Source organism: Sinocyclocheilus grahami, unplaced genomic scaffold (genome assembly GCF_001515645.1).
Source record: "Sinocyclocheilus grahami isolate Dianchi unplaced genomic scaffold, SAMN03320097.WGS_v1.1 scaffold22.1, whole genome shotgun sequence".
Lineage (NCBI taxonomy): Eukaryota > Metazoa > Chordata > Actinopteri > Cypriniformes > Cyprinidae > Sinocyclocheilus > Sinocyclocheilus grahami.
In genome coordinates, this window is record NW_015505201.1 from 189,141 (window position 1) to 203,757 (window position 14,617).

Sequence of the window (14,617 nt, forward strand, 5' to 3'; positions counted from 1 at the left end):
TTCTTATGGATTATTTGTGATGTTTTTGTCAGAACTCTAATTCTGACGGCACTTCATTCTGAAGTGATTACTCACTCTCATGTTGTCACAAAGCTGTTCTTTAAAATCTTATTCGGTGTTCTGCAGATAAAAAAAAGCCAGCTTTGGAATGACATGAGGGCGAGTAAATAATTACAGGATTTTAAATTGGGCCAACTATACTTTTAATATACTGCATGATTATATCATAATGTCCAGTACTAGTTTAGAAATGCTCTTTTCTAATCAGTATAACATTAGAAAGACCAGACTATTGGCTATTTTTTGCATTTGGATTCATTAACTTTGGGAGGAAAGAGAAGACAATGGAAGTACAGAAATGTGAAGAAACCGGTTTGTCTGAGAGACCGTCTAGACAAATGCATCACAAATTCTGGGTTTATTCCCTTGAAAATGCTCCCGTTACACATGTCTCATTGAAACAATGGATGAATTAGTTCAGCTTAAAAACATATTTAGAAAAGGGCATCTTGAATCAGAATTATTTCATACATTTTGACATATAACACAGAGCCAGCTGCTATTTTTTCTCAAGACAACACAAAAGGGAATAAGTTAATACTGACTCCGTCCGACTGTAAAGGGATCGTTCACCCAAAAATTTAAATTCTGTTTTATTTTTTTCACCCTCATGTCATTCCAAATACATTTGGTTGCTCATTTCCATGCTATTGCAATGTACGGGGGACTGAAATTTTTGCGAAAGCATCAAATAAGATGTTTATAAGACATTTCTATACTAATTTATCACACAAAGCTATAGTACAAGCTTTAGAAAATGTGGAATATAGTACATGACATAGTTAACTAAAACCTAAAGTTAAAAATAAAAACCACTATGAACTACTTGAAATAAAATAAAAGCAAACTTTTATGGCACTTTTAGTCCTTTTTGAAGATTGAAAGCTTCCATTGTAATTGAATTGAAAAGTTGCACCATTTTTTTCTTCATTTCTCAGTTTTTCATTTCAACCGAATGGGTCTGAGGGCGAGAAACAACAGAATTTCATTTTTGGGGTCAAAATTTTCACTTCATTTTTTAACGTGATAGTGAGAAGGCTCATATCGCAAAAAATCCTTCGTAAAAAAAAAAAATTGGTGGGATCACCAATTATTCCTACTCACTACATATACAAAGTTGGAAATCAGAAACGAGGACGAACAAAGACAATTATGAAACAAAGTAATTGCAGAATGAACTAAACAATTCTAAACGTTGTATATAATGATTCTGGCTCACTGTTTTCCGTGTTTGAGCAACAACATCTCACTGTGTAACGTGTCATTTTATATATTAGGTTCCATTTATACACTCGAACATAGAAGAAAAATATTAAACCAACATTACATATAAACAATCCCTTACAAAACTATAGCTGTATATTGTTAGATGAGTGCAACAAGTGAGAGGATTTGTATTTGGTTAGGAGTTACCAGTCTAAGCTTTGCAGTTAAACTGAACCAATTCAGTCAAAGGACACTGCCAGCAGAACTAATCAATGTCCAAGATCCTAATGTTCAGATCTAATAAACACTACCTTTCAAAAATTTGGGATTTTATTTGATTTATTTTTTATTTTTTTAAGTCTCCTGTGCCCACAAAGGCTGCATTTATTTGATCAAAAATACAGTAAAAACACCGTAATATTGTGAAATATTATTAAAATGTAAAATAAATTAGATGCTGACTGATTATTCCAGGCTTCAGTGTCACGTGATTCTTCAGAAATCATTCTAATATGCTGATTTGGTGCTCAAGAAGCATTTCTTATTATTAACAATCTTGAAAATGGTTGTATATATTTTATTTCTATGAAAACAGTGATACATTTTTAATGACTCTTTGATGAATAGAAAGCACAGCATTTATTTTTATAGAAATCTTTTCAGTCTTTACTGTGATTTTCAATCAATGTAATGCATCCTTGCTGAATAAAAGTAATAATTTCTTTAAAAAAAAAATCTTACTGATCCCAAACTTTTGAACGGTAGTGTAATTGTGAATTAACACACTGCTGAATGTGATTTTATAACAAGTGAACATTTTCCATCCCCATCTTATATTAGTAATGCAACAAGTAAATAAAACCCACTGGATCCTTCTGTTACAGAACAGATTTTTTCGCAAAGTAAGGCAAAGAGAGCTTGCGAGCTAAATTTCTAACATTTCCTTCAGGCTATATAGCTTATCGAATGTCCCTTTCCTGTTTTCCTGTCATTTTTGGCCAGATTAATCAAATGGATCCAATTTCTTGAACCCAGAAGTTATCTAGTGTCGTGGGCAGGCGTGTCTGGATCGATGGAACGTTGATGGAACGTGCAAATGCATTCGCAAAAAATTCCGCAAACTTCACATATCATCCGTGCTACTATGTACAGTGTCATTAAGTCTACAACCTCACAAATCGATCATTTTGACACAACGAATGCTTGTTTTTTTTACAGTGAGAAACGTTTATGACATGTTTGGTCTATTTATCTCATTATTTTGATGATGTTTTGATGATATTATTTTTTCCGCATTTCCATCAGCCATGACGTGCTCATTAAATATTAATGATTCCAATCATATGAATGAAGAAATGTACTGTACATGCAGAGTATAGCCTCATGGGGGTTGTAGCACTCTCATTCCTTCTCAATTTCATACAGCCTCAGGGCAAATATTGCCCTTCAAGACTATTAAGCATTGACTAACTAATTAAAATCTAATTGATCATGAGACTTCAAGTATGTATCTATGGGCCACTTCAAGTTAACAACTCCCGACATGTCTGGGGAGCTCCACAGTTCTAGATTGTTGGTTTTACCAGACGTAGTTGCTCTCATATGTTCAAATGTCCCATGAGGTAACCCAGGATTGAAGCCCTAGGATGCTGATTACCTCATTAGTGAGAGCTCCGAGAGAACATCTCCTTTACAACCTCAGTGAAGGTGCTCCATCAAATATGTCCAAGTCAAGGAGCCATGGTCCTCAAGCCCTGTTTTTCCATGATGTTCCACAGCTTCCGCAAGTTGGACTGAGTGATGGTGTCGTCCGGCTTCAGCTGCAAGGCTCGCAGATAATTGGCCTCCGCTTCTTGGAGTTTGCCGTTGAGATGGAGAATGGCTCCGAGGTTCATGAGGGCTGCGGGATACTGTGGAAGAGAAACACCAAATAGTCACTTATAAGGAAGCAAATAATGTCCTTTGCATGCTTTTTCTCAAGCAAACCAGGTTCCAGCGAATCACTGGCATTTTTGAAATGTTTTCGGGTTCACATGTCCATAAATGTAACCAGAATCTCTCCGTTATTCTACAGTCTATAACTCTCCTGGACGCACATCATCTGTTTTACTTATGTCAGGGTTACATGAGTGATGTTGAATGCATCAGGCTTCAATGGAAACAATATGTTGACTTCGCTGATTCTTCTCACATTAGGAGATTTCAATAGATGGGTAAATCAAACTGAACCTAAACTAAACCCAACATTCCAAGAGTCCTGACATGGACGTACAAAAACATATTTGTTGCAGCACTTGAGGCTAAACACAGGTTGGCATGACTAAATGTAATGTGTCAAAAATATTTCATTGCATGGTGATGTGATTTAAATTAAAAACCATGCTTCATGCTTTACTTGCCACCTCTGAAGGGAGAGAGTCGTATATTATCTAACACTCATGAGAGTAAAACGTCCTGAACGATGAGTCTGTGCAATTTTCACATTCACATGCACGTAATAAAAAAGCTTGATCGTGACCACAATTGTCTGCAGGCACAAAGGATTCTGTTATAATCAACTGTGGGAAAGTGACCACCCTTAACACAGAGTCAAAACTGTGTTAGGACTGTGTTGGTCTTCACGACCACAACTGCAATATATGGTGAAAATCTAAAAGACAGCATCAACTGGACCTCCCCAAGTCAGATATAAACCTCCAAAATACAATAAACCAAATGTTTAATTTTCGGCAACCAAACTTTTCCTCCACCCCACCGCAGTCTACTCATTATTTAATTCCAAAGAGGTCACCAACCTTCCGAGAAAAAGCATAAAATAATTCATGACCCATTGATGCAACCATGTAAGACTGCATTACATAAAAGCTTCAATGGTAAGCTTTTATTGTACAAAGCTATAGCTTTAACTCCAAAGCTATAACTCCTCACAAACAAATGGAGAGCTATGGATTATGGATTAATAACATGAGCAACACTGGCTGGAAGCAATTTATCCGAAGTCTGACCGCAATTGTCTTGAAATGTATTGTATAAGAAGGTGAATTACAAAAGAGGTGCTTTAAAGGAGATTAATTTAGACTTTAAGGAGAAGGAGAGGCTTTTAGCAGACGACTGTCAGAATGCTAAAATCCTCTCTAAAATGCATTTCAAATTTACCAATGGATCCTGTGCATCAGAATGAGTCCAAACAGCTGATAAAAACATCACAATAATCCACAAGTAATCCACACGACTCCAGTCCATCGGTTAACATTTTGTGAAGCAAAAATCTGAGTAATTGTAAGAAACAAATCCACCATTAAGCCATTTTAACGTCAAATCGAAGCTTCTAGCCAAAATACATGTCCTCTCACATGACAATCCACCAACATATTTGTTTAGAAATGTTTTGGCTTGTAAACTGTGCCTGATCTGAGCATATTTCTCTCCTGATTCAGAAATTTATAGAGGACTCTTACTTTAGCTAGAAGCAATGACTTGAAGTTAAAATGTCTTGATGGATTTTTTTTGTTACACAAACACAGCATAAATTTATATTAATTGATGGACAGGAGTCTTGTAGATTACAGTGATCATTTATTAGCTGTCTGAACTCTCATTCTGACGGCACCAATTCACTGCAGAGGATCTAAGTGTTGTAATGCCAAATTAATGCAAGTGATATAATGAAAAATAGTAAGTACATTTTAAGCAAATTTTTATTTTTGGGTGAACTATTCCTTTAAAGTACTGCAGCTTAGCATACTAGAAAAAAACACTGGAAAAAAGTGTGCAGCACGTACAACGAATTGTCTTGAACTAAATATGATATTTTCACAGACAAACAAACACAACAATAAGGGAGAACTTGTTTTGAAGTAGTAAAATGTGGCATTTTACTTCGTGTGGCAGTGACACGGTTTGGCCGGGGTTTCGAATAACCACTGCTTGTTTGAAGAGGGCAAGGAAACTGATAGTAAGGAAGCAAACATCGGTGTCGGTGCAGACGGGCCCCTGAGAGCCGCACATCTGAAGCGGCCTCGCACTTCCCCACCCCACTCAAATTCACCCCCCACCCGAGACCCTTCTGCAAGTCCTTCCAAGACAAACACACTAGGAACCTGATCTTCAAATGAGTTGGACCACAAGCTAGCACGAAGGCAGGGGACACAGCCTAAGACTGCAATTAACAACCAAGTGTTCTCGTAGCAAAAAGCACCGTGCAAAATCTACTGTAGGATTGGAATACTTTTTTGGAAGTGTGTAACTATATACCATGTGAACTCCATGTAGTAATTATGAGAAGTGTATTCAACAGAAATCTCGAGGCGAGGGTATTAATGCAGGCTTTCCATTACATGTCCTGCGGAGCACTGCAACAGAAAGAAAACATCCATGCAAATTGGGAGGTGGAAGAAGTAAAAGAAAAAGAGAAAGAGATAGAAAAACATCCTAGAGCGCAGCATGTTTTGCTTCAGGATCCAGACCTCACATTGGACATCAAGGTGGTAACCCGATATAGTAACAATTATTGTACCCCAAAAAATAAAAAAATAAAAAAGGCACCATTCTTTATCGAAATTGAATAAACTCCAGTTAAATTTCTGGATTTGCACTGATTTTTTTTTACGGTAGTAACAAAACAAAAAAAAGTAAGTGGAATTGCAATGTGAATTTAAGTAAGCAGAATTAAAAACATAAATGTACATAAATTGTATTTTGTTTTTATTACAAATATAAAGTTTATCAAGAGCCTCGTTTGAAAATTTTGAAGAGTTGACACTGACAAACATCCTTCAATTTAATTGAATTTCTAACTCATGAATTCAATTCGGAAATTTGTCCAATCCTGCTATGAAACTAAACGTTTCCCTTAATAAATGAAGTATTTATTTATTTATGAAACTAAAACTAGATATTTCTAGATAACTTATATAAGACTTATAGATAACTTCCCATAAATAAATTATATATATATATATTTTTTTTTTCTTTTTTTTCTTCTGCTGGATGCAACCCTGTAAAAACAAACCACATTTTTGGTTCGCAAACAACCAGTTGAGAACCAATATGGCTGCTACAGAAATGTTTATACTTTGTCCAGGAATATGGGCATTTAATCACAGGAAAAAAAATATGTCCGTATGGATTTAGCGTGTCCTCCTCACCTGAGCATGTGAGCTGCACTGAAAACCACATCAAATTCTTCACTGTCCAACTGGGCGGCTTTCTCTGCCATTTCAGCGGCCTTCAAAAGCCGCGACTCCTCCAGCAAAAACTGACCTGAGGAAGAAAAAAAAAAGCGGGGGAATTTCATTTGATATTTGCTTTTACTCCCTTGGAAAGACAAATGTGAAATATTTCCTTTGGCTGTGGGATGGATAGTTTGGTCTGCCCTCTCAAAGAATCTGTGAAACATGAGATAGCAAGGGCGCTGCACACCGCGCGAACCATCTGACAGACCATTTGTCCAATTGAGATTTATCCGATAGGCATGTTTCTGTGACAAATGAAATGCTTACTCCTGTAAGGTTGTGGAAAGGGGACTGACTGGGATCTCAAACCTCTGCAGTATCGTTGCTAGAGACATCAGTCAAGACTGAAGTGGAATAAATAGCCTGTTGCTATTTGCCGAAATGGCTCTCCACACTTCTGAACACTGCTGGGCCAAAACCAAACATTTTTTCCCAAACAGAAATGACCAAAGTAGAAATCTAAGAAGCGATGTAATCCAAAGTGAAGATAGCTAGAACGCTGTCATTGATCATGGCATTTTTTGGATGCCACAAATAGTTTTATACAAATATAAAAAAAATCTGGCACAAAGCAGAGTCTTTCTCCCCATGGTAAATGACAGTGGCGGTCTATCATGCGAAACGGAAAATAATAAGCAGCCGCCACATTCTCTGATACAGTGGTTATGCACTAGAGAACAATAGAAGGAAATACAAGATCATCCTTATGGCCTTTGGATAGTACGTGTTCTGAAGATGTCTGATCAGACACGTACTAAATTATATTACGCAGATGCCTTGGCAGCGATCGAGTGGAAAACATATTGTTGGGGGTAGCCTGTGATGCTGTGTTTATCTGGACTAAATCCATGCATGGGAGCATCCAGGGACAGGTCAACCATAAAAATCTAGGATCTGAGGAAAAGCATGGAAGACTCATTTGTCGAGACAAAAAAAAATAAATTAAGTAAAAAATTAAACAACAAAAAAAAAAACTTTTACATTAAATTTTACTTATATTTTAAGAATGAAAACTGTTGATAAAATATGACAGCATACTGTACAATAATATAATAATGCATTTACAATATTGTTAAATGTTTCAAATTTTGGCTATTGCACACAGTATGACAGTTTTGTTTTTGTAATTTTTCACATTTCAACTTGAAAGATTACATGCGTCGTGGTACTCGTGAACGCGCGTCGAAGACTGATACAGAAGAGAAGAAATCATTGAATAAAGTCATTATTTTTGTTTTCTTTGTGCACAAAAGGTATTCTCATAGCTTCATAAAATTACAGTTGAACCATTGATGTCACATGGACTATTTTAATGATGTCCTTACTACATTTCTGGGCCTTGAATGTGTCAGTTGTATTGCTGTCTATGGAGGGTCAGAAAGCTCTCGGATTTCATCAAAAATATCTTAATTTGTGTTCCGAAGATGAACGAAGCTTTGACGTGTTTGGAACGACATGAGGGTGAGTAATTAATGACAGAATTTTCATTTTTGGGTGAAATATCCCTTTAACACTGAAAATAATGATGTGATGCACAAAAATAATTATCTTTAGAAAAAGTGTTGAAACAAAAAAAGAGATCCCTGTGAAGGAAACTGAGCTCCAATAATCTGAGTCTCAGTTGGAGAAAATGGCCACAGGCTATAATTTGGCTAAATCACATTCATGCAGACACACATGAAAACTCGTATGCTTTTTCCTTAGAGAAATAAGGCCTCGTTATCTCTCTCTGCTCGCTGAAGCGTGGGTGGTTTCGTCTCACTGGAATACCATCTGTATACCAGGTACGCTTCAGATAACACCGAAACAATGACTTCCTGCATGGCACCATCTATCTTGCTGCGAAAAAGCCTACAAATGTAACCTCAATTACAAGACAAACGTCAGCTAAAGAGCTAAATGCGAACAATTATGGCCAATATGGAGTTGAGGAGAAACCGCACAAGACGTTGTGGAGTATTTGACGAATTTCACTACGTAGGCAAAGCTAGAGTAGATGCAATGTGTGGATTCATATACCTCATTATCTTTGCATTACTGGATGACTAGCTAATGTCGTTTCAGCCCATGTGTGCAGGTTGAGGAGAAATAAAATAAAGTAATACCAACCATAATGCATATAGCAGTTCCCTTTAGTGGGATCGAGCTCGATCGCCTTGAGAAAGAACTTCTCCGCTTCCGTTTTCTGACCCTGATATGAAAACAAACAAAGCATATCAGGAATTTCTTCAGGGTGAGGTTTTCATTTCATTTTTCATTTTTCACCTTTGACATGATATATAATATTCACTAGAGCAACAGGAAATGTGTTTAGCTGCTATAATTGCACACTTTGACTACATTATTCCAAGAGTTATCTTTAAATAAAAAATAAATAACAGACTAAATCAACAACAACAAAAAGTTTTCATTATAGTTAATATAGCACACAAAGTTCACAAAATAAAATACTATTTTATATTTAATGAAATGGGTTTGCATGCATGCATGATAACTGTATAGTATGCAACTGAATGAATAAATAAATATATAAATAAACAAACAAAATTAAAAATTTTATTAGGCAAAAAGAAAGAGACCGCTGAATAAGAGAGAGAAAAAAAAAAAATCGAGAGAATATTTAGTGATCATTATACAAAAATATTCCAGAGAACCGAGTGATAAAAACTGAATACATCTCCAGTGCATCTTAAAACCTGAAGAATTCATACTGGTTCCAGTCTGAGACTTGATTAACCGTGCATGGATTTATCTGCAGACCAGATGCAAAACAGTGATATATTTTTATTTACACTGTATAATTTAAATCCCCAGCGCAGCGATGTATAACTTTAAATCAATGCATTGCACTCCCAGCGATGCCTACACTTGATAGAGCCAGTGCTGTTTAATGTTAGACATGGATGTTAACAAACTTACACCATGTCAAGAGTGTGAGAAAAATAAAGAAACAGTTACTTGGAACACTTGACCTGTATAGTTTATATGCAATGGGGGGAAAAAAGGTCAGAGAAAAAAATCAGTCTGAAGATTTTTTTAATGTTTTGAAAGAAGTGTCTTATGCTCACCAAAGCTACATTTAGTTGATCAAAGACACAGTAAAAACTGTAACATTGTGAAATATTATTACAATTTAAAATAGCTTTTACTTTTTAAATATATTTAAAATGTATTGTATTCATGTGATGGCAAAACTGAATTTACTTCAATCTTCAGTCTCACATGATCCTTCAGAAATAATTCTAATATGCTGTTTTGCTGCTCAAGAAACATTTCCTATCCATATCAAACAGTTTTGCTGCTTAATATTTTTGTGGGATTTTTTTCAAGAATGAAATAGACATCTTTACTGTCTAAATACTTTGATCAATTTGATATCCTTGCTGAATAAATGTATTGATTTCTATAAAACTGCAATCTTTTGAACGGTAGTGTATACCAAATATTTATACTTTGGGGTTTTTTTGCACATGAAACAATGCATGCCCTTACTTCAATAAGTAAAGACTCAGCACTAGGATAAGCTTTGTAACACATCTCAGTGTCATCCGCTGAGGTCGTGTTATCACTCTAAAGCAATATGCTGCTTCACCCCTTTCCTCTGAACACACACACACACACACACACACCCACCCCTGTGCTGGAACCCCTTAATCTGAGCATGACATCAGAGAGACAACAGACACACTGCTGTTCCAACGTCTCTGTGGTGTTCGTCAACAGATCCTGATCCTGATTAGTGATGGAAATGAGAGAATTCAGTAATGTAGCTGAAACACTCAAACACGCACGCACGCGCACGCACGCACGCGCACACTCGCATCCCTGGGGTTGGGCTCTTTGACCCGGTGAGTTGCAAAACGCAGATGCAAAACAGTGATATATTTTAATTTACACTGTATAATTTAAATCCCCAGCGCAGCGATGTATAACTTTAAATCAATGCATTACACTCACAGCAATGCCTACACTTGATAGAGCCAGTGCTGTTTAATGTTAGACATGGATGTTAACAAACTTACACCATGTCAAGAGTGTGAGAAAAATAAAGAAACAGTTACTTGGAACACTTGACCTGTATAGTTTATATGCAATGGGGGGAAAAAAGGTCAGAGAAAAAAATCAGTCTGAAGATTTTTTTAATGTTTTGAAAGAAGTGTCTTATGCTCACCAAAGCTACATTTAGTTGATCAAAGACACAGTAAAAACTGTAACATTGTGAAATATTATTACAATTTAAAATAGCTTTTACTTTTTAAATATATTTAAAATGTATTGTATTCATGTGATGGCAAAACTGAATTTACTTCAATCTTCAGTCTCACATGATCCTTCAGAAATAATTCTAATATGCTGTTTTGCTGCTCAAGAAACATTTCCTATCCATATCAAACAGTTTTGCTGCTTAATATTTTTGTGGGATTTTTTTCAAGAATGAAATAGACATCTTTACTGTCTAAATACTTTGATCAATTTGATATCCTTGCTGAATAAATGTATTGATTTCTATAAAACTGCAATCTTTTGAACGGTAGTGTATACCAAATATTTATACTTTGGGGTTTTTTTGCACATGAAACAATGCATGCCCTTACTTCAATAAGTAAAGACTCAGCACTAGGATAAGCTTTGTAACACATCTCAGTGTCATCCGCTGAGGTCGTGTTATCACTCTAAAGCAATATGCTGCTTCACCCCTTTCCTCTGAACACACACACACACACACACACACACACACACACACACACACACACCCACCCCTGTGCTGGAACCCCTTAATCTGAGCATGACATCAGAGAGACAACAGACACACTGCTGTTCCAACGTCTCTGTGGTGTTCGTCAACAGATCCTGATCCTGATTAGTGATGGAAATGAGAGAATTCAGTAATGTAGCTGAAACACTCAAACACGCACGCACACGCACGCACGCACGCACGCGCACACTCGCATCCCTGGGGTTGGGCTCTTTGACCCGGTGAGTTTGTGAAGCGAGGTCAGGGAAGGTCAGCACAGCAGGGGAAAGGACTGAGTTTCATCATGTCTCCCTCTTTTGACCCCTGACCATGAAGATTTCCCTGTTCCCCACCTGGAAATGATGCCGGGACAATGTGATGCTGACAGGACGAACATTTCCTCATCGTTAATTTATATTTGCACACTCGCATCCCTGGGGTTGGGCTCTTTGACCCGGTGAGTTTGTGAAGCGAGGTCAGGGAAGGTCAGCACAGCAGGGGAAAGGACTGAGTTTCATCATGTCTCCCTCTTTTGACCCCTGACCATGAAGATTTCCCTGTTCCCCACCTGGAAATGATGCCGGGACAATGTGATGCTGACAGGACGAACATTTCCTCATCGTTAATTTATATTTTTAGATGAATTAACGACATTGAGACGACAGTAAAGCCTTTTTTATTAATAATCATATTTAAAATAAATGCTATTCGTTGGAACATTCTATTTATCAAATAATCATAAAAAATTATTCTAAATTCACAATAAAAATAAAAAAAAAGACAAAAAAACAGCACAAATCTCATCACGTGAGGGGATCACGTGACACTGAAGAGTAGAGTAATGATGTTGAAAATTCAGGAAAAAAATTACATTTTAAAATATATTACAATAGAAATCTATTATTTTAAATTAGAATAATATTTCACAATATTTCTGTTTTTAACAAGACCGACAGCACTGGGATAGAAATATGTTGTATTATCTAAAGCCATTTTAAAGGGATGTTACAACTAGGGTTTGTCAATTTTAACACTTTAATTCAGTGTAATTAATTTAAAAAAGCTATACAAAATGAAAGCAATTAATCATGCTATATAATTAATTGTAATTGTTTCTATAGAGTTTAATGCAGTTTAATACTGATGTACAACTTTCATTTCTGATGGGAATTCTTTTAACAAACAATGACATGTGTTTAATTAAATTAATTTGAATATTTAATTAACAACATTAAAGGGGTCATATGATGCGATTTCAAGTTTTCCTTTCTCTTTGGAGTGTTACAAGCTGTTCGTGAATAGATAAGATCCCTAATGTTGCAAAGACTAAAGTCTCAAACCCAAAGAGATATTCTTTATAAAAGTTAAGACTGGTCCACGCCCTCCTAAAACGCCTCGTTTAAACACGCCTCCACATGTCTATGTCACGATGTGGGAAGATTTGCATAACGCTGCCCAAATGTTCACGCAAAGAAAGAAGGTGTAACTTTATTGTTGCTGCCACTGCCGCTGCCATGTTGTGAAGACGCTGTGTGTTTCGTTGTGAACGCAAAAATACGTTGTTTGGCCTTCCACACAACTAGAAATCAGTGGTTGTATTTACAACACTGTTCCACAACAGTTCAACCCAAATATTCAGATGTGTGCAACGCATTTTATGGAGAACTGTTTCCTGAAAGAGTCGACAACAATGCCGACTCACAGTCTGTAAGTACACTTTCATATTTAAAGAATTTGCCACTGATGATTCAAACGCGAGTTTTGAGCAGTGTAGAGTAGCGCTTATTTGTCATTTCTCCGATCACAAATGCAGACATGGTTTTATGTTTACGTGGCGCGATGCAAGTCATACTATCCTTCTAGTGAATTATGTCCACACTGGATGCAACAAATGCCTCGTTTATAATGGGTTTTAATGTTTTTGTCTCGTCGCTCCGGCCGGAGAGGGCATCACAGTATGGTAAGGGGCGTAACATTTCCGTCACATGCTTGAGGTATTCGGCCAATCACAATGCACTTGATAGCTGGCCAATCAGAGCACACCTCGCTTTCAGACCGATGAGCTTTGTAAAAATCAAAGCGTTTCAGAAAGGCGGGGCATAGAGGAGAAACAATAATGTACAGTATGTGGAAAATAATTTTTTATAAATAATAATAAAAATAATAAGTTTTTTTTAACCTTAAACCGCATAAACACATTTGATTACACCAAATACACAAAATAATGTTCTTTTTAGCAACATCATATGACCCCTTTAAAAACCATTCAAAGTTTCATTCAACTGACAACCCAAATAATGAATGCTGCATGCAAATAAACTGCAAAGTCTACTTACAAAAGCACATCATTCATGAAACAACATAGATGGAACTGACAAACAAATACTCGCTACACTTGATCAAACTCACAGAAGTGCACAAAACTTTTTCCTTTCATCCATTCAAGTTTATTCAAGGTCAGTGAACTGATCAAATCACTGCCCAGGCCCCCTCACCCCTGAGGAAGCTTTATTTTCACCCAAAGGATTATGGGTACCCATGTTTTACTCTGTTTCTGCATTAAGCAAGCAGAAACCGCAAGGACCTGGGAGATTTGAGTTGAAAACTTTCTTCAAAATCAATACGGCTCTGAAGTGAAGATGACACTTTTTGAATTTGCTCTCACTTGAGTGAGTTTCATCACAGCAGTATGGCTCTGTGATGGATTGACTTTATCTCTGGTGGACTGACTTGTTCTGGCCTCTTCCAATGGCTTCATTCAGGAAGTTTGTGTAGTTTACTTGCTTTCTTTGGTTACAGTGCGAGTCCCTGGATTGAGATGTTTGAGGACAGTGTGTCTTGGGGTTTTAGTCAACTGAGACGAGAAAAAGAAAGACAAAGAAAGAGAGGGACAGAGACACAGAACCCTTTCATCTGACATTGCTTATTCTTGGCTGTGTGAAATGATGTAACTGGCAGAAATGTGTGGTTAATATAAACTGTTTACGAAGAGTATGCTATAAATACTACACTGTTTTTGTTACTTGCACCAAGGTTTATGATACTGTCAAGAACACCTAAACAAACAAAATAAAAGCTAGTTTAATTTTTTAAAAAATGTTTTATAAAAAGAGCATTTCCATTGGTGATCTTTTCAAATTTGACCCATATTTGACCGATATGTACTGTATGTGTGTGTGAATAAATGCATTATTAAGGATGCATTATTTCAAATAAATGCAATTATTAAGATCCTAAAAAAACTATTTTCACAAAATGCAGCACAGCTGCTTTCAACATTGATATTAATAAATGTTCTTGAGCACCAAATCAGCATATTATACACTGAAGACTGCAGTAATGATGGTAAAAATTCAGAGTTGCCATAAAAGGAATAAATATT

General features: G+C 36.4%; 1 protein-coding gene across 1 annotated transcript in view; it reads right to left on the reverse strand.

Moving 5' to 3' along the window:
* Positions 1 to 1,997: 1,997 nt before the first annotated feature.
* Positions 1,998 to 14,617, reverse strand: part of LOC107559827 (transmembrane and TPR repeat-containing protein 2-like) — a 90,209-nt gene continuing 77,589 nt past the window's right edge. The window contains exons 9-12 of the mRNA XM_016243806.1: positions 8,610 to 8,691; positions 6,414 to 6,528; positions 5,146 to 5,394; positions 1,998 to 3,198 (exon numbers count right to left, since the gene is read on the reverse strand). Coding sequence (XP_016099292.1) covers positions 2,997 to 3,198; positions 5,146 to 5,394; positions 6,414 to 6,528; positions 8,610 to 8,691 — 648 coding nt within the window. The 3' untranslated portion in view covers positions 1,998 to 2,996. The remainder of the gene's footprint in view (positions 3,199 to 5,145; positions 5,395 to 6,413; positions 6,529 to 8,609; positions 8,692 to 14,617) is intronic.